Raw genomic sequence first — 19,793 nt, 5'->3', positions numbered from 1 at the left:
GCTAGCTCAGCTACTGATAGCGCTGAAGCGGTAGAAGCCTGCCCTTCAGCACAGGCAGTACAAGCCTCCCAGGAATGCTGGGTAATTATTCCCAGGTCTAGCCCACGCTGAACCCCATGCCTCCATGGCCTCACTACTCCAGAATCTGAGCTAGCTACACTTGGATATGCCTACATGTGCTCCAGTTCCACCCCATGATTACAGGGCAGACATACCCCGGGGCAAGCTTGAACTCTATTGTCGATGGACCAATCTGCTACTCTACCTCATGGTTCTGCCTGTGCTATTGCAACACCGGTTTGCCAGCTGCAGTACCAGTGCTGCTCATGTTTGCCTCCGCCCTAGGAAGTGCAGGCATTCCTTCTGAGGGAGGGCACGACTCTGACCTCAGTGTGTCCGGATTTACACCCAGGAGACTCTAACTACTTCAGTGGAGCTATGCCCGATGTATACCAGGATATGACTGGAACCAGATGCATAGGGCTAGATTCTGCCCCATTTATCCCCTAAGCAGTCCTTAGAGTTGCAGAGTTTAAAGCCAGAGAGGGCCACTAGATCATCTAGTCGGACCGCCTGTATCTCACAGGCCAGCAACTCCAGCCAGCCAGCCCCACACCAAGCCCAGCAACTAGAATCAGACTAAAATATTACCGCCCTCAGGAGAGCCCAGGCAGATCACAGGAGGAACTGCAGGGCACCAGTGCAGGCAAGTGACTGAGCTATCCGCCAGTGATCTCCCAACAGGGATGCAAGAGGGTGGCTTAGGAAGTGCAGGATTTGGTTTAGAGGGTTGGAATTTGCTCTTTGCTCCGCCAGACTGAATTCAGAATGACTTGCCGGAGCAGCTCGGAACTGACACAAATGCAATAGAGAGCAGTGTGCGGCCCCACGAGAGAATTCAAAAAATAACAATAATCAGTAACCAAGTGACAGCCCCCATGCAGCACTTGGCACATTCAAAGCACTGTGCAGGCTTGGCACGGTTCTGCAGCTCCATCGCTCCTGGCAGCTGGTTTTCCTACTGTTCTCCCAGTGTGCCCACTGGTGTGTAAATTACACTTGTTCTGCACGCCAGCAGCTGAATTCACAGTTACCCTGCAGCTCCTTTGTGTTGGTGAAAAGGGGCCACAAAGTGACTGCATGATCCCCCTGGTGAATACTCCTAGAGCAGAAAACACCCCCTCCATGTCCCGCTGCCTCTGCACCTCTCTTCCCCTGCCAGAGCCTCCAGCAGAGAGGGCATGCTGGGGGTGGGCCAGTGAGGGGGCTGGACTAATGCATTTCTTGTTGGCCCTGCAGGTATCTTGTAAAAGTGGACTAGAGAGAGACAAGGCCCTGAAAGCTCAATAGCTCTGGTCAACTTTGCACTAACCCAGGTATGAATTGGAGCCTTGCTCTGCACCAGTTTGATGCAAGTTACACCATTTGACCCCTTCCTCCCATTTTCTGATCCAATTGCACCCGGCATGCAGCTTCCACCACTCTCTATGTCCCAGAGAAGTCCCGGGAGCTGCCCAGAGAAGAGACCTGATTTCACATGAGGGAGTGGGTAAGAGTGGGTGCTCGGTCGATGGAGATGCCAGCAAACCAACACAAAACTTCTTCACATTTCATTCCAAACAAAAGTGCAAGAGAAAAAAGCCTCTTTCCAGCCAAACCCCAGTCTGAGCGAGGCGGGAGGCTCCCTGCCTGCGAGCTGGAAGGGGTAGGGGTGAGACACACGTGCAGAAAGAAAACAATGCTCAGAAAGAAATGAATGCGATATGAAAGCCCTGCACTGATCCCATGGCACTAACTGCGAGGAATGACAAACCGATCCCTTCGGGTCTGATTGCTCAGGGCATCAGAGGCCCTGTAATCTAATATTCCCACCTTTGAACTGAAATCTGAAACCCCTTCCTCGGGAAAGGAATAAAGAATTATTCTCATAAGGAGAGAGAGTTGCTGCAGAGATCGTTTGCCAAGACCCTAGGCCTGAGCTCCCCACCACCAACAAAAGGAAAGCCAATTTTTGTTAAAGCTAATGGATGGATGGATGGAGCTGAAATAGAGGGAGAATGCTGCACTATTTCCAGAACTCTTCCCACCTTGCCTCCTTCCTCTTGGTGAGATAAATTCCAGCATGCTGTTTGGGACCTGGGTGGGGTCTCCCAATGCCGTGCCCCTGAAAGTGGGAGAAAGTGGTTCAAAATCTGCTGCTGCTGCTGAAAGGATAGACATCTACTGCAGCAGAACCACTCCCCCCGCCTTGCCTTCCCCCCACTCCCTCCTTTCACTGTTGTCTCTCCCTTCTCCCCTCCTTCACCTCCATCTTATGCAGTCCTGTTGGCACAGATTTCAACTGGCTTTCAATGAAATCCTTGTATCAGGCCTGCGGGCTAGAGGTGCCCAGCGAGTGAGCTCACGAGAGCCCTTGACATGAGATGAGCAAGCTAACCCTAATCTCCCAGAGTCTTGTGCCTTGGCATCATCCCAGCAAGCCAGGGGCCTCACACAGAAGCCCCAAAAGATAGAGATGCCAGTGATGTCCCAGAGGCCTGTGTTTTCACGTCAGACTAGAAAGATAGAGGTGTTGTTCCAATGATTTTCCCCGGGCCTGTGCCTTGACATAAGCCCAGCAACGTTCCACAATGCTGTGCCTCAAAATTACCCTAGCAAGCTGGAGAAGCTGAGCCAGTGACCTATGGCAGCCTGTCCTGGGAGACCAGACCTGCTAGCTATGGATGCTGAGACAATTAACTCACTAAGGTCTGAGCCTCAAGATTGCTCAGCAAGCTAGAGGTGTCCAGTCAATAACTGTAACAAAGGCCTTTGCATCGACAGTAGCCCGAATGCTAATCTGGGTGGACTAGTGACCTCCCAAAGGCCCTGTGCCCTGGTATCAGGCCAGCCAGTTACCAGTGCTGAGCCAGGGAACTCACCGAGGTCTGCCCAGTTGGGAGTCCCCTTTCTTCCTCCTTTTGTCTCCCTGGATCCACCTCCTCCTCCTGGGAGAAAGAGAGGGAAAGGAGAGCCTGCTGTCTCCAGGATTCCGAAGAGAGGGAAAGGAGAGCCTGCTGTCTCCAGCCAGAATCCCAGAGAAACAAAATGGCCCTGTATTTGGGGAGGGAGCGGGCATGAAGAATAACCTCCGCCTGAAGACTGCGGAGGGGATTTCAGGGAAGAGCATAAGCCATCAAGTTGGGGTTTGCCACAGATGCTCACTCACATCCGGACTCCTGAGGAAAAGCACAAGGAAGTCCCCAGTGCTCCAGGACTCCATTGTTATGCAGCATCCAACAATTTGCACCTCCAGGAGGCCAGTGCCTCTAACCACCGTGCTGGAGCTTTGCTGCACTGACTCCAAGGGAAAACAGACCTGAGTCACCAACACCACTTCTGCAGCACCTGGGCTTCCCTCAGAGGTCTCCAGCCCAAGGCCAGTCTCCTGCCTCTCACTGTGATCAGTGACAGATGCTGTAGAGCTCTGGTTTCCAACCGTCATCGGTCTGTGACTCGCACGATAGTCAAAAAAATCAAACTGCAACCCACCCAATCAAAGGTGCAAAGGATTGTGGGACTCGGGTCATGAGATGCGGGTTTTGGCCATTTTGTATGGCACATATCCAAACAGTAGGCAGGCAGTTTGTGGGGGGCATTGAGCCAGGGATGCTGGGGTGGAGGCTGGGGATGCCGGGGGAGGGTTGTTCAGCTAGGGTAGCGGATGGGCTAGTGGTAGGGTAGTACAGCTGGGGTGGGGGGTGGGCTAGTGAGTTGGGGATGAGGGTGCTAGGCGAGAGTGGTACAGCTGGGGTTGGGGATGGGATGGCGGGGTGAGGTATGATGGGGAGTGGTTCAGACAGGAGGAGTTGGACTGGGGGTGCTGAGGGAAGATGGTACAGCTGGGGTGGGGGATGAGCTGGTGGGGTGAGGAATGATGGGGGCAGTGGTACAGCTAGGGTGGGAGTTGGACTGGGGGTGCTGAGGGAAGATGGTACAGCTGGGGTGGGCGATGGGCTGGTGGGATGGGGACTGGGGATTCTGAGAGATGGGGTGCGGGTTGGGTTGGTGGGGTGGGGGCTAGGAGTGCTGAGCGAGGGTGGTACAGCTGAGCTGGGCGTTGGGGGTGATAGGGAGAGGGTGGCGCAGCTGAGGTGGGGGCTGGGCCAGGGGATGGAGGTAGTGCTGGGGTGTGGGCTGGTCCGGGGCCTGGAGGTGTGAGAGGGACAAGGTCTGCATGCTGCTGGCAGGTGGTGGGGAGTCTCCTGCCACTTTCCTTGTGCCCACCCCCGGGCTCTGGAGCTAAGCGCTCTGCATTTGGAGGAAAGGGGCTGCTCTCAGATTGGGTGAGGGGGCGAGAGGGGCCAGAGCAAAGACCCAGACAAAACCCACGGAGGAGGTGGAGGGAGAGAGCCAGCTGCTCCTTCTCTACTCTCCCTAGAACTTATAGACCCAGGGACTTTACTACTCTCAGCCAGTGGAGTGCCACCCATGTAACACTCCCTCCTCACCCAGGCCTGGTTTAGAGACAGATGTCAAAGCTCCAGAATGGATCATTACTGCACTAATGTGCTCAAAAGGAAACTTTTTCCAAATCCTAGGGCCTTAATCAACTGGCTTCTGTCTTGAGGCAGGCAGGCTGAATAACTGTGGATAGCCTTACTAGCCACAGAAACCTCTGACCCCCTCCTGAATCATTCTGTGATTAGCTTTCGGCCTCTATAGCTTGTGGCTGTGAGTTCCAATGATTAATTATGTAAATATAAAAAGTATTTATTTTCATTAGTTTTAAATTTGTTGCCTTCTGGATGGATGTACAGTTTAAAGTAACTAACAGTAACTTGAGAGTAAAAAAATAAATAAAGGAAAAAGAAATTATGAGATGCTGTAATTACCCCAAAACCCAAACATTATAAACCCAGGAAATTCAAAGTTAAGTTTACACTTATAGGAAACATGCTATGCTAAGGCACTCAAACAAGTTTACTCTGCCCTGTAGTGATGTCCTGGACAAAAAGGAGGTAACTTACTTGTAACTGGAGGTTCTTCAATATGGGTAGTCCCTATTATATTCCACTGTGCATTAGCCATGTGTGCTATGCACCTGGAGTCAAAGAATTTTGAAAACAGCATCTGCTGGTCCATGCATGTGCCCTGGCTCACCTTGTCCTTTTGATGGAGGTGATAAAGGGTTGGGCAGACCAACCAACTCTTCAGTTCCTTCTCTGCCATGAATCAAGAGGAGATCCAAAGCAGAGAGGAAGAAGAGTGGGTAGTGGAATATACAGAGGGATCATGCATCTCGAAGAACTTCCAGTTACAGTAAATAACCTCCTCTTCTTCTTTGAGTGATGGTCCCTATTGTATTCCACTGTGGGTGACGGACAAGCAGTACCTAAGCAAGATGAGGGTGTGAGGATGAGGACGGTAGGGTTGAGCGGAGCACTGCCATTCCAAAGGAGGCATCAGCAATTGAGTCCTGCACCAGGGCGTAATGTTTTGAAAATGTGTGGCTGGAACTCCATGTGACTGCTTTACAGATGTCTAGGGGGTTTACGTCATGAAGAGACAACCTGGTCGTTGCTTGCTCTCTAGTGGACTGAGTTTGTACCCCTGTAGGGAGCAGGAGGTTCGAGAGCTCATAGTAGAGTAGAATGCAGCTGGGTAGCCATTTAGAAATTCTCTGAGAGGAGGTAGTATGCCCACTGACTTTCTCTGCTAACGTGATAAACCATCTTGGGGACTTCCTGGTTGGTCTTGTTCTCTGTAGGGAAAAGGCCAAAGCTCGTCGCCCATCGAGGGAGTGGAGTCTACGTTCCACAGATGTGTGTGGTTTCAGGAAGAATACAAGTAAGTGAATGGATTGATTACTGTGAATCTCCTAAACTACTTTGGGATATAAATGTAAGGAAACTTTATCTTTGTGGAACACAATGAATGGAGGGTCTGCCACCCTTGTTCCAAGTTCACCAACCCTTTCTGCTGAAGCGATGGCTACAAGGAAGGCGACCTTCATGGAGAGAAGGGCCATGGAGCAAGTAGCTAAAGGATCAAAGAGGGAGACTTGTTAGTGCTGAGAGAACAAGAACTGGTCCCACGGGGGCGGGATCTTTTGAGGAAGTGGAAAGATTCTTATGAGGCCTTTCCATACTCGGTTGGTTAGAGGGTGTGCAAATCTGGAATAGCCCTCAGTAGGAAGACGGAATACACTGATCGCTGCTAGGTGGACTCGCAGGGAGCTGAGGGAAAGACCCAATGTCTTTGAAGACAAGTAATAGTCTAAAATGAAGGGAATGTCTGCGGCTTCTAACATAATGCCTCTTAGCTGTGTCCAAGTGCAGAAGCGTTTCCATTTAGCCAGGTAACATTTTCTAGTAGAGTCCTTTCTGCTAACAGAAAGGATATCCTGCATGACTGAGGAGCATGGACGTTCTAAGGATGATGCCCATCCAAATACCATGCCCTGAGGTGAAGCAGTCATGGATTGGCTCTGGAAAGGTCAGGATGGAAATCGGCAGGGGAGACAACATGTGTGCAAGAGGCTGGGGAACCAAACTGTTTGGGCCAGAATGGGGTGATGAGAATGACAGTCACCTTGTCTTGTTGGATCTTGTGCAGCACCCGTGACAAGAATGGTAGCAGAGCCGAGCTGGTCTGACCAGGAGAGAAGGAGAGCATTGCTCTGGGAGTGATAACCTAGAGCTCCTCTGGAGCAATATGTGGCACACTTGCTGTTGGTTTGAGAAGTGAACAGATCTCTGGTTGGGATTTCCCATTGCGTGAAAAGTTAAGTAGCACCCTGTCGCGTAGTTCTTACTCGTTGTTGATCTCAAAGCATCTGCTGGAGGGAGTCTGCAAGCACATTCTTCTTCCCCAGAAGGTAGGCTGCAGATAGAGTGATCTGATGCACTGGTTGCAGAAGTTGACTGCTTCTGCGCACAGGGAGGCAGACTTTCCTCCCTTTTGCTTGTTGATGTAGAATATGGATGTGATGAACTGGGAAAGTTCTTAATGTTTTCTCTGAATACTGTATTGGTGCCTCAGTGTCCCCATGGCAGTTCTTAAGTATCTGGCAGAGCAAAGGGCCAGTGCACCTAAATGCCTGACACTCTGTCTCCTAGCAACTGATGGCCTGGGCCCCTCCCCTGCAAAGGTGCCAGCTGAAGGTGTTGGAGACAAAGGGATCAGGTGACCTCCTGGCCCGGGAAAGGGGCTGAGGAGAGAGGAGGGGCTGGGAGCGGTTGTTAGTCTGGAGCTGGCTGGGGTCGAGGGTGGAGGGCAGACCTGAGGGTCTGGCTCACTGCCCCCCAGAATGGACCCAGCCGAGGGGTCTGGTTCGCTGTATCTACAAGCTCTGTTTTAGACCCTGTTCCTGTCATCGAATAAACCTCTGTTTTACTGGCTGGCTGAGAGTCACGTCTGACTGCAAAGTGGGGGTGCAGAACCCGGTGGCTTCCCCAGGACCCTGCTGGGGTGGACTCGCTGTGGGAAGCGCACGGAGGGGCAGAGGATGCTGAACACTCCAAGGAGAGACCCAGGAGGTGAAGCTGTGTGAGCTTCTTGCCCTGAACAAGTCTGCTCCAAGGGAGAGGAGGCTCCCCAAAGTCCTGACTGGCTTGGTGGGGAGCAGTTCCAGAGCATCGCCCGGTGACTCCGTGACAACTGGTGGCAGCGGTGGGATGTACTGCACCCCGTGAATGGCGCTGCTTGCAGTAAGTGACTGGGGAGCAGTAAAACAAAGGAGGGAAAATGAGGACCAGGCGTGCTGAAGGCTCAGAGAGGGATGGTTTCAGGGGGCGGTTAACCTCTGGGAGTGTGTGACCAGCGAGAAGGACTGTTGGAGTAACGGGGTCCCCCTGAGGACTGCAGCGAGCAGTCTCGGGGCAGAGGAGCTTGCCGCTCGACCCTGGGAGAGAGAAGGATTTTGCAGTAGCAGGGTTCCCCTGGGGATTGCAGGAGCAGTCCCAGGGGCGGAGGAGTCTGCAGCTCGACCCTGGCAAAGAGGTGGTGATCACGAGAAGGGCTGGCACACCCGGGGTTCTTCCTGGAAACCATGGGGGAGCCAAGAGCACACAGGCCTGTGAGTCCAGAGCCACTTGGGAACGGTGAAGTGATGGCCTATCACCATCTCCTTGAGAAGGACATTGTGATCCTGTGCACAAAGAAAGGATTACGCATGGGGAAATTCACCAAGGCACAGTTAATCGTGCAGTTGAAGGAGAAGCACCGCTCTGAGGAGCAGATTCCTGGCCCAGATGGGGCTACAAGAGGATCTGAGAGCAGCTGGAGCATCAGCCAGGCATCCCCGGGAGTCTGGTCCCCAATCAGACGAGGGTCTTCACGATTGGGTTCCCCATCAGGAGATTGGAGACGGATGGGATGGGAGCAGAGCCTGAGAGAGCGAGAGGACCGTGAGAGAAAGGAAGAGCCCGAGGAAAAGCTGCAGGAGAAGCAGCAGCAGCGTGGACTGGTGATGGTGGAGCAGAGAAACATAGGGGGCTGCCCAGGGGTCAGTGGGGAAACACGCCTGCAGGGGCGAGTCCCTGGGACAGAGAGAACTGTGGTGGTGCAGCCCCAGATGCTGAGGGACTGTGGAACCTGGGTGAAGTTCCCTGGGGTGAGGCCCCTCACCCTGCCTATGGCCCAGATCCCTGTGCAGACCCAGAAGGGGTCGGTCTGGCTGGTAGTTGGGGTTCTCCAGGATATCGGCTGGGAGGCCCTGTTGGGGGGTGACTGTCTCCCCATGGGACAGGATCCAGGCCCCGCTCCTATAACGGCCGAGGGTTTGAATTCAAATCCAGGGAACCAACTGGCTAGGATGGAAATGATCAGTGAAAATGCAAATAACCTGGCTGGCAGGGGGGAGGGGCTGCTGGGCTCAGGATACCTGCCTACCTATAACCAGCCCCCTGGGGCTGAGTGGGAGGGAGAGATGCTCCCCGCCCCCCTGCACACCGGAGAGGGGGCTCACGCTGGCTCTGATGCTGTGACCAGAGCAGAGAGCTCGCTGCCTGCCCCCACTGGGACAGCAAGGGCAGCGCTGAGCACGCGGGGAGCTGAGACCCCAGCCGAGCGCAGGGACACCCAGGCAGGGCAGGTCAGCTGCCAAAAAGGTTTGCCTGGTCCAGACGTGCTGCTGGGAAGTGATTACACAGCAGGGAGGGAGCTACCAGGGACAAGGCTCAGGGGGGCTGTGACCCCAGTTCCAGCCAGCGAGAGGGAGCAGGTCCCACTCCCTGCCCCAGCAGCTGGATCCCAGACCGAGCTGCAGAAGGATCCCTCCTTGGAGAAGCTGAGGGAACTTGCTGGCCAGAGCGCTGCAAACCCCCTTGGGGAAGGCTGCAGGGACAGAGTCCTGCAGGAGAAGGGATTCCTGTACCGGGAATGGGCTCCCCAAGGGGAAGGAGAACTGGGGGGAATAGGGAGGCAGCTGGTGGTACCCCAGGAATCCACAAGGTTCTTCCCTTTCGAGCTGCTGGATGAGAGGAGAGTGAAGGGACCCCTGGACCTGAAGAGGGAGGATTGGATGAAGAAGGGGGAAGAGCCCCGGGGGGATCTCTTCCCTGAGGTGGGAGACAATCTCCCCATCAGGTGTTCCCCGTTCAGAGTCACTGGGAAAGCAGCTCAGAACCTGGAGAGAGAGGTCAGGGACATGCTGGCTTTAGATGGGATCCAGCCATTTTACAGCCCATGGGCCTCACCCGTGGGGCTGATCCCCAAGCGAGACAGGATGATCTGGTTTTATGGGGGCTATCAGAAGCTTAAAGCCACCACAGTGTCCGATGCTGACCCCATGCCTAGGCCTGGGGAGATTCTAGACAAGCTGAGAGGGATGGAGAACTTGGCCCTGGCAGACAATGATAACATGTGCATCTTTAGCCAGACCTGGGAGGAACAGGTGTCCCAGGTGAAGAGGGGGTTGGGCTGCCTCAAGGAGGTGGGACTGACGGTAAAAGCTGGAAAGTGCAAGGGGGGACGGCAGAGGTGTTGTATCTGGGCCACAAAGTGGGAAGCGGCTGCCCAAGCCCAGAGCTGGCAAAGGCCAAGATGGGGGCTCTTAACCAAGGGAGCCCGAATCACAGACCAGAGTGCTGGGAAAAGACCCAATCCCAGCTTGAAGCCCAGGGGTACTGGGGTGGCAAAGGGTGTGGGCTGCATAAACCTTCCCACATGCGGCCTGCAAGTGCCATCAAGCACACCCGACCTAAGGGAGGGCGTGAGACTGGACTGTCCTGGTGTAACTCACACCAAGGGATGGGAGAGATGCTGGGGCATCCATGGGAACGTTGGTGGGTTCGAACTTCCCCAGGTCACTGGCTGAAGTGACCTCGCTCAGTTCGGTCTCGAAGGGGGGAGAGATGTGACGAACTGGGAAAGTTCTTAATGTTTTCTCTGAATACTGTATTGGTGCCTCAGTGTCCCCATGGCAGTTCTTAAGTATCTGGCAGAGCAAAGGGCCAGTGCACCTAAATGCCTGACACTCTGTCTCCTAGCAACTGATGGCCTGGGCCCCTCCCCTGCAAAGGTGCCAGCTGAAGGTGTTGGAGACAAAGGGATCAGGTGACCTCCTGGCCCGGGAAAGGGGCTGAGGAGAGAGGAGGGGCTGGGAGCGGTTGTTAGTCTGGAGCTGGCTGGGGTCGAGGGTGGAGGGCAGACCTGAGGGTCTGGCTCACTGCCCCCCAGAATGGACCCAGCCGAGGGGTCTGGTTTGCTGTATCTACAAGCTCTGTTTTAGACCCTGTTCCTGTCATCGAATAAACCTCTGTTTTACTGGCTGGCTGAGAGTCACGTCTGACTGCAAAGTGGGGGTGCAGAACCCGGTGGCTTCCCCAGGACCCCGTTGGGGTGGACTCGCTGTGGGAAGCGCACGGAGGGGCAGAGGATGCTGAACGCTCCAAGGAGAGACCCAGGAGGTGAAGCTGTGTGAGCTTCTTGCCCTGAACAAGTCTGCTCCAAGGGAAAGGAGGCTCCCCAAAGTCCTGACTGGCTTGGTGGGGAGCAGTTCCCAGAGCATCGCCCGGTGACTCCGTGTCAACGGTCATAGTGTTGTTTGACATTATCAGGACATGGTGACAGTGGATGAATGGAAGAAGGAACTTGCATGCCTTTCATACTGCTCAAAGTTTCAGGACATCAGTATGCATTCTGGACTCTTGAGATGTGCACATTCCTTGTGTCATGCGGTTGTCCATATGGGCTCCCCAGTCTATTAGGGACACATTGGAAATTACAGTTTTGTCCGGAGAAGAGGGGATAAAGTGGACTCCCATGCATACGTGGGAAGGATTTGTCCAACATAGGAAGGAAGATAGTACCTTGGCGGGAACCGTGAACAGAAGGTTCACGAATGATGGCTTGGTGAGTATACCAACGGTAGTCATGCTTGAAGACAACGAAGATGGAGACTTGTGAACAGAGTGACCTAAGTGCAGAAGCCCATGTGGTTGAGTAGAGCCAGACATGTCTTGGCTGTTACCCAAGGTTTGCTTGTGATGCGAGCTATGGTCTCGTTTATAGTCTACAACTTGTCTGTGGGCAAGTACACCCTTGTGGTGAGAGTGTTCAAAGTTGCCCCAATGAAGTCCAAAGACTGTGTGGGGGTGAGAACAGACTCTTTGATGTTTACACTGACTCCCAGTGAGTAGAAGAGGTGGAGCATTATAGAGGTCAATGTGTAAGCCTTTTCGCAGGATCTGCAAGTGAGGAGCCAGTCTTTGAGGTACGGAAAAATAATGAAGCCATAACGTCTGATGTGAGCTGCCACCACTGAAAATACCTTGGTAAAGACTCTAGGGATGGTAGCTATCCTGAAGGGTAGTACTCTGCATTGGAAATGGTCAGATGCCACCATAAATCTGAGAAAACGTCTGTGGGCAGGATGAATATTGACATAAAAGTAAGTATTCTTCATATCAAGAGGCATGAATCATATGCCCTTTTCTAATGATGGAATTATTGCTACCAACATGACCATGTGAAATTTGAGTTTGCAAATGAAGTGACTGAGATGATGGAGGTCACGGATTGGTCTCCACCCGTCCTTCTTCTCAGGTATTAGGAAGTTGGTTGAGTAAAAACCTGTTCCTTGATACTGTGGAGGAACACTATCTATTGCTCCTTGCTTCAGTAAGAAGCTCACCTACCGAGTGAGGATACTGGTGTGAGAGTGGTCCCCAAAGGAGCAGGTAGCATTACAAATATGATTATATAGCCATAGGGGATGACATTCAGCATCCACTTGTCCACTGTTATTGGATTCCAGGTGTCGAAAAAGTGATAGATGACCACTGAACGGAATAATGGGGTCAAGAGGTGTTAGGCTCAGTGGTTCGCAGCTCTCAAGCTCATGACAAAAATATCTTCTGGTCAGGGGCTGGGACTGAGATGTCAAGCCTAGATGTCAAGGACCTTTGAACCTTTTGCTTTTTGCATGGTAGTTTGTAGGATCTCTGATGATAATAGTGTTGAGAACTATACCATGGTGTAGTTGACTTGTGATGAACCTTTCTCCTACAGGCAGGTGTGCAGATGCCCAGCGATCAAAGGGTAGCCTCAGAGTCCTTTAGGGTGTGTAGGAACTCATTCATCATCTTATTGAAGAGGTGAGATTCATTGAAGGAGAGGTCCTCGATGGTGTTCTGGACCTCCCTGGGGAACCCTGAGGTATGAAACCAGGACTCTCTTCTCATAACCATGGCCATAGCCATGGCTCTAGAGGAAGTATTGTCCATATTGACTGCAGATTGGAGGGCAGTTCTGGCTATCAATTTAGCTTCCTCAGCAAGAGCTTGGAAATGAGTATAAACCTGCTGTGAGAGGCAGCTGGCAAATTCATCGAATTTAGCATAGTTCAGGAAATCATATTTAGCCAATAGTGTTTGATAATTAGCTATCCTGAACTGTAAACTAGAGGACGAGAAAACTTTCCTCCCAGCAGGTCTAAGCATTTCCCTTCTTATCTTTGGGTATAGATCCAAGATGTCACTACGTGGACCTTTCTGAAGCAACCTGAACTTCCAGCGAACTGGGAGCTGGATTGCAAGCATAAAAATTCTGAGCCCTTAGCTGGCACATAACAGTGTCTCTCTGCCCCTTTGGGGGTAGGAGCACAGGTGACAGGGCTGTGCCACATTGTCCTAGCCAGTTCCAGTATGGCCTCATTGGCAGGGAGGGCTATTCTCATAGGTCCTGAGGTGTGGAGGATGTCCAAGAGCTTGTGTTGGGAGTCTTGGATTTCCTCTAGTGGGAACTGAAGTTCATTTGAGATGGCGCAGGTCTTGGAACTGCTTGAAGTCATCTGGGGGGAAGGGTATGTCAAAGCCACCATTTCATCCGGCGATGACAATGGTAGTCTAGCTAGTTCTGGTGTAACCACTATAACCAGAGCTTAGTACTCCTCCTGTCAGTGGTTCCCTCCAAGGCGAAGTAGGTGGCAAAGTGGACAGACTCTGAAGGGTGGTATTGTCCCAGTGCCCCCAGTATGATCAGAACTAAACACAATAATATTCCAGGTGAGGGCTTCTCACTAAAGGATAAACTGGCATTGTTCTCTCTCTCATCAATTATATTCACCCCAGCTTTTTGTTTGCAGTTTCAATCACTGCTGTGCATTGGGCAGAGGTTTTTATTGAGTTGTGGTGGGCTTCTTCCCGAGTGGAAGGTCTGAGTAGTTCAGGGTATCCCTTCCAATGTGCAGTACCATGCACTTGTTAGAAGTGAATTTCATCTGCTGTAATGTTATCCACTCAACTGTCTTGGTTACGTCCCTCTGAAGATGCACAGTCTTCTCCACTCTTGACTGAGTTATATAATTTTGTGTCATCTGCAAATTTTGACCCTTCATTGCTTACCCCTTTTCTAGAATACTAGTAAATATATAAAATATCACCAGAACTTTTGGTCATCCCACACAATCACTCTTCTGTCATGTTAAAAGTTGGCCATTTATCCCTACTCAGTTACCTCTCTCTCAACCAACGAGGAGTCCAGTAGCACCTTAAAGACTAACAGATTTATTTGGGCATAGCTTTTGTGGGTAAAAAACCCCCACTTCTTCAGAAGCATGGAGAAGTGTTTTTTTTAACCCATGAAAGCTTATGCTCAAATAAATCTTTTAGTCTTTAAGGTGCCACCAGACTCCTCATTGTTTTTATAGATATAGACTAACACGGCTACACCTCTGGCATCTCTTAACCAGCTTCTGATCCATTACAATACTTTGCCTCTCACTTCATGTTTACTTTTTTTCTTTAATAGCCTCATGTGAGGGACTTTGTTCCAGATTCTCAAGGTATTTAGGTGCCTACTTTCCATTAAAACCAATGGGCATTAGGCACCTTTGAGGATCTGGATCTTTGTCAAAAGCTATGTTTTTTGAAGTCCAAATGAACTATCTGCTTGTTCCTAGGCCTCTTCTGAACTGAGACAGGTATGCATGCTACAATATGTGAAGTGTTGTCTGTGTGGTGGAAACACCTATTGATTGAATGCAAAGCTGTCACCCTCCTTCACAAGAGACTGGGCTTAAACCAAAGCCTTCAATCCAGGCCTGACTTTTGGGAAAGTTCAGATCCAGATTCAAACTTCCCAGCTCGGGCTCTAATGCCAAGCTAACCCCCACCCCATCCCACCACCTTTAGTTGAAGCACTTGACTCAAATGTTGCAGCAGGTGCCTCGCTCTGCTTACGATTTGAGGCCGGATGATCCCAGAGGTAAATGCAAGGTTTTGAAACATCAGACTACCCTGCTGACTTCTGCACGCCTCTCAGTGAACACAGAATCAGAGGTATGCACTGGAAAGGAGCCAGGAAAGGCCTGGTGATGAAGGGAGGGGATAGGGGACACACATGGACAACCAGAGGGGGTTGAAGAGAAGGAGTATGACCGAGGAGCTGGTTGTAGGAAAATAACTGTCAGTCACAAGTGGCTGAGCCTTGAAAATGATTCTTTGTAGCTGTCATAAACAGATAAGAAAAGTTAATAGAACAGAAGTGCTTCATATCTCTTTGCCTGGAAAGGGTTAACAAGAACAGTGAGCCTGGCTGTCACCTGACCAGAGGACCAATCAGAGGACAGGATACTTTCAAATCTTGAGGGAGGGAAGTTTTTGTGCTGTGCTGTTAGTTTTGGTGGTTGTTCACTCTGGGGGCTCAGAGGGAGCAGATGTGCAACCAGGTTTCTCTCTAATCTCTCCAATACAGGCTCTTATAAGTTCAGACTAGTAAGTACTAGGTAGATAAAGCGAGTTAGGCTTATGTTTGTTTTCTTTATTTGCAAATGTGTATTTGGTTGGAAGGAGTTCAAATTTGTATTTTGCTGAAAGGATTTTAATTTGTACTTGAATACTTTGACTGGGAGGGTGTTCCCAGAGTCTATAGCTAAAAAACCCTATACCTATTCCATCTTAAATTTACAAGATCATTTTTACTGTTTTTCTTTCTTTAATTAAAAGCTTTTCTTGTTTAAGAATCTGATTGTTTTTTAACTCTGGTGAGACCCCAGGGGACTGGGTCTGGATCCACCAGGGAATTGGTGGGGAGAAAGGAGGGAAGAGGGAGAGAGAGGCTGATTTCTCTCTGTGTTAGGATTACTGTCTCTCTCAGGGAGAATCTGGGAGGGGAAGAAAGAAGGAGGGGGGAAGGTGCATTTTCCTCTCTGTTTCAGGATTCAAGGGGTTTGAATCACAGTGATCTTCCAGGGCAACCCAGGGAGGGGAAGTCTGGGAGAGGCAATGGTGAAGGAAAGGGTTTACTTTCCTTGTGTTAAGATCCAGAGGGTCTGGGTCTTGGGGGTCCCCGGGCCAGGTTTTGGGGGGACCAGAGTGTACCAGGCACTGTAATTCCTGGTTGGTGGCAGTGCTATAGGTTCTAAGCTGGTAATTAAGCTTAGAGGAATTCATGCTGGTACCCCATCTTTTTGGACGCTAAGGTTCAGAGTGGGGATTATACCATGACAGTAGCCAAAGCAATGGATCCCACGGAGATCTGCCTTCCTCAACAAGCAAGTGGAGCACTCTGCAGCTGAGAAGCCAGCCCAAAATCCACGGCATTGTGAGCATTCAGCACGCTGAAGAAAGGAAACTGGTAATAACAACTTTAAAACAGCGCTCCAGTGGCTGTTTAGAATTTGAAGGTTTGAACATCCCACGCTATGAAAGCAGAAGGTCAAGGTCTGGCATGCAGGTGCCGGGAGCAATTACTTCCAGTTACATAAGTGTTGCTCAGTAAGATGTTTTGACTGCAAAGAGTAAAGGGCTCTGCCAGAAATGTCTGAGAGTGGAGAGAGGGAGCGGAGGGAGGGAGAAAAAAAGAAGGAAAGAGAAGAAAGAGAAAAAAGAAAAAGACATGCAGAAGAAAAGGAAACATGAACCACATCAGTTCTGTTTGAACACCAGCTGTCTGTGCCCCATTAGGGGAGCAGCTCACACCTTTTATTGGGGCTGATTTAGGGGCCTGTTCTCAAGCCTACTGAAGGCAGTGGGAATGTTTCCATTGACTTTGCTGGGTGTTGGATCAGGATGTAAAAAAGTGACTAGATCTGGCATCTGCACTGATGTCTGCCCAGAGGAGCCTGCTCTGGAAGTGTTCGCATCTCTTTTTTAGTTCTCTTGAAATCACAAAAGGAAGGCTGCGAATTGTACACACAGCTAATCTGTGAACCCAGCATTGCTACTTCTGCAGCCCCTGCTGCCTCTCTTTGTGTGCTACCCCAGCGGGGGAGTTCTGGCTCTGTAGGGCTAGACAGAAGCATGCTGTGGCGGGGAGAGAACAAGCACCCCCCTTGGAAGCTGCACACGTCATAGGACAGCCCTGCCTGCCCACTCCCAGCCAGAATTGTAGCCCCTCTGCTCTCAAAAAGAGAAAAAGGAACTTTTCTGAACCTCTCTCCAAAGCTTCTCTTGGGGGTCACACCAATGAATATGGATGGATCCACATCACTTACCTTCTTACTCTGAACCTCTCTGGCACATCCGCGCCAACTCTCTTGGTGTGGCCATAGTCAGGCCTGACGTTAAGATTCCCTTGTTCCTTTCCATATGAACCCCCCATCACAGCTCCCCTGGAGAGAAGCACCTGTCCTGAGGAAGTGCTCTTCCTGTGCTCCATCCCTACCCCAAGGGGCTGGCCCTCTCAAGTATAACAGCCCCTAGTTGGGATGAACGCAGAACTCCTAGCTCCAAAGCACAGGCCTCTGCTGCATATGCTGAAGGCCACAGGGTCTGATCCAACTGGAGTCTTGCCACTGACTCCATTGGGCTTTGGATTAGATCACTGGCCCCACCTGCCTCCCCATGCCCTATGAGAGTTGTAGCAGGCAGCTGCCCCCTGTGCATCAGTCACAGAGGGAGAAGCTGACACATAGGAGTCACATAAGGGGAATGGCTTACCCAAGTGGCTGAGGGCCTCTTTATCCCATGGCCAGGTGGCGGCACCGGCCAGCTCCTCCCGCACGGAGCTGGCAAAGTAGACATTGAGGAAGTGTGTGCTGTTCAGCTGCAGTGCCTCCTTCAGCTCCTTCACGCTCATGTACGCCCTGCAGGGACAGGGAACAGGAGACAGTCAGCAGATATCTCAGTGCAGCAGGAAGCAGCAGGATTGTGCTGAATTGGTGTAGGACAGGGCCCTGGGAGAGGCCTGGGAACAACCAGAGCAGAAGCAGCCCCAGAGAATCCATCCCTTGAGATCCAGTGCATTCTGGGAAAGTCTGGGAAGGCTTGGCCAGTTTTAGGGAGACGTCCAACAAGACTGTTAATTCGTTACCTTAATGCTGAGTCATATGTTAGTTAAAGGGCTTGGGCAGAGATGCAGCCAAACAAATATAAATAATTCTTGCTATTTATAGTCTCTCCCTAGTTAAGAGGTAATTCTGCTCTTAGAGAAGGTACCTGTCCTGGGGCAGCAGGAATCCGGGGGACCACCAAGAAGAGAGAAAAGGGGGAAGGAAGAACAATGCAGAGAGGAAATGAGAGAAGAGATAAATAGGTGACTCCAGGGAGAGAGAGGAAAGGAAGAGACCACCCCCACTGTGGGGGAAGAGAAGGGGACTCGCTCTAGGAAAGAGAAAAGGGGGAACTCAAGGGAGAGAAAGGGTGTTTACCCAAAAGGAGAAAGAAGAGATAGGTGCTTATAACTGTATTGGTTTCAGTGAGACACCCCCAGGTTTCTCAAGGGGCTGAGCTCTCCCTGAAACAGACCTGAAGTCAGATCCTTATTCTCTCTCTGTTCCTCCATTCATACCTCACCCACCTTCTTTCAGTGATGACCCTTCCCTGCTCCCCTCCCAGCTCTGTACCTGGATCTCTGCCCTGCCCTGCTCCAACCGGACTCCTGCTTCCACTTTGCAGCATTCAGTGATGGCATACGGACCAAAGAACTAAGCGTGGGCCAGGGTGAAACAATACATTCCCATCTGATATCTGAAGTGAGGGGAAGAATCAATCAGTCCAAGAGACATGCACATACAGACATGCCAAGACACCTCAAGGGGCTCAGAGTTTGGGCAGCCAAAAATGGAGGTGCCTGAAATCATGTGTCACTTCTGAAAGTTCTGGCCATTTCAGAATCCAATCCCTTTCTGCTCCTATATTCTGCAAGCAGCAGCCTCCTCTCTGTTCCTCCATCCTACTCTGGGATGCAGCTCCTGGCATCCAGAGCTTGGCTACCCTGGCAGGCTCTGTGAGGCACCTGCCAATGCCTCTTGAGCAGCTCCCTCTTCCAGCTGCTGTTGGGCGGGTGCCTGAGCGAAGCTAGCCATCAGTCCAAGGGATTCATTATCATCATGTATTAAAGCTTATAGCACGGTGGTCACCCTGCTTCTGCCCTGAAGGGCTTAAAACAGCCCTGGGAGAGGGCTGGGGCAGGGGAAAAGCTAGGCTGATTGGGGGAAGCAGACACAGGTGGGGGCCACACTACAGTCAGGCCACAGTTGGCCCTATAAGAGGGCTGAGGGCCAGAGCCTGAGGGTATGTCTACACTATGAAATTAGGTCGATTTAATAGAAGTTGATTTTTTAGAAATCGATTTGATGCGGTCGATTGTGTGTGTCCCCACTAAGCGCATTAAGTCAGCATTGTGCATCCACAGTATCGAGGCTAGTGTCAACTTTCGGAGCGTTGCACTGTGGTAGCTATCCCACAGCTCCCGCAGTCTCCGCTGTCCATTGGAATTCTGGGTTGAGCTCCCAGTGCCTGATGGGGCAAAAACATTGTCACGGGTAGTTCTGGGTACATGTCGTCAGGCCTCCCTCCCTCCCTCCCACCGTGAAAGCAATGGCAATAAATCATTTCTCGTCTTTTGCCTGGGTTACCCGTGCAGACGACATACCACGGCAAGCACAGACCCGCTCAGCTCACTGTCACCATATGTCTCCTGGGTGCTGCTGGCAGATGCGGTACTGCAGTGCTACACAGCAGCATCCCCTTGCCTTGCCTTGCAGATGGCAAACAGTACAATACAACTGCCAGCTGTCGTCGAGGGTGCTCCTGGCCAACCTCAGTGAGGTCGGTCGGGGGCACCTAGACAAAAATGGAAATGACTCCAGGTCATTCTCTTCTTTAAGTTTCGTCTAATGGAGATTCAGTCCTGCCTGGAATATCATGCCAGCTGGAGGCTTCTGCCTCAGGCTGCTCTTGCAGTTGGCAGCACCACGCGGTCGCACCTATCCCAGCCTACCCCTTGTTCCCATGGATCATGAAGCCTGGACAGTAGTAATGAGCAGTTCATAATGGGGGTAGAATGTGCCTTTGGACATTTAAAAGCTTGCTGGGGCAGTTTATTGATTCAGTTAGACCTCAGCAAAACCAATATTCCTATTG

General features: G+C 51.3%; 1 protein-coding gene across 1 annotated transcript in view; it reads right to left on the bottom strand.

Annotated features, from left to right (window-relative positions):
- Window positions 1–19,793, bottom strand: part of PAPPA2 (pappalysin 2) — a 183,418-nt gene that overhangs the window by 118,463 nt on the left and 45,162 nt on the right. Inside the window, 1 exon segment of the mRNA XM_030572563.1 lies at window positions 17,367–17,512. Within this exon segment, the coding sequence (XP_030428423.1) occupies window positions 17,367–17,512 (146 nt within the window).

The sequence above is a fragment of the Gopherus evgoodei genome, chromosome 8 (genome assembly GCF_007399415.2).
Source record: "Gopherus evgoodei ecotype Sinaloan lineage chromosome 8, rGopEvg1_v1.p, whole genome shotgun sequence".
Lineage (NCBI taxonomy): Eukaryota > Metazoa > Chordata > Testudines > Testudinidae > Gopherus > Gopherus evgoodei.
The sequence above is the reverse complement of the archived record's forward strand: the minus strand, read 5'-3'. Positions and strand labels throughout refer to the sequence as shown.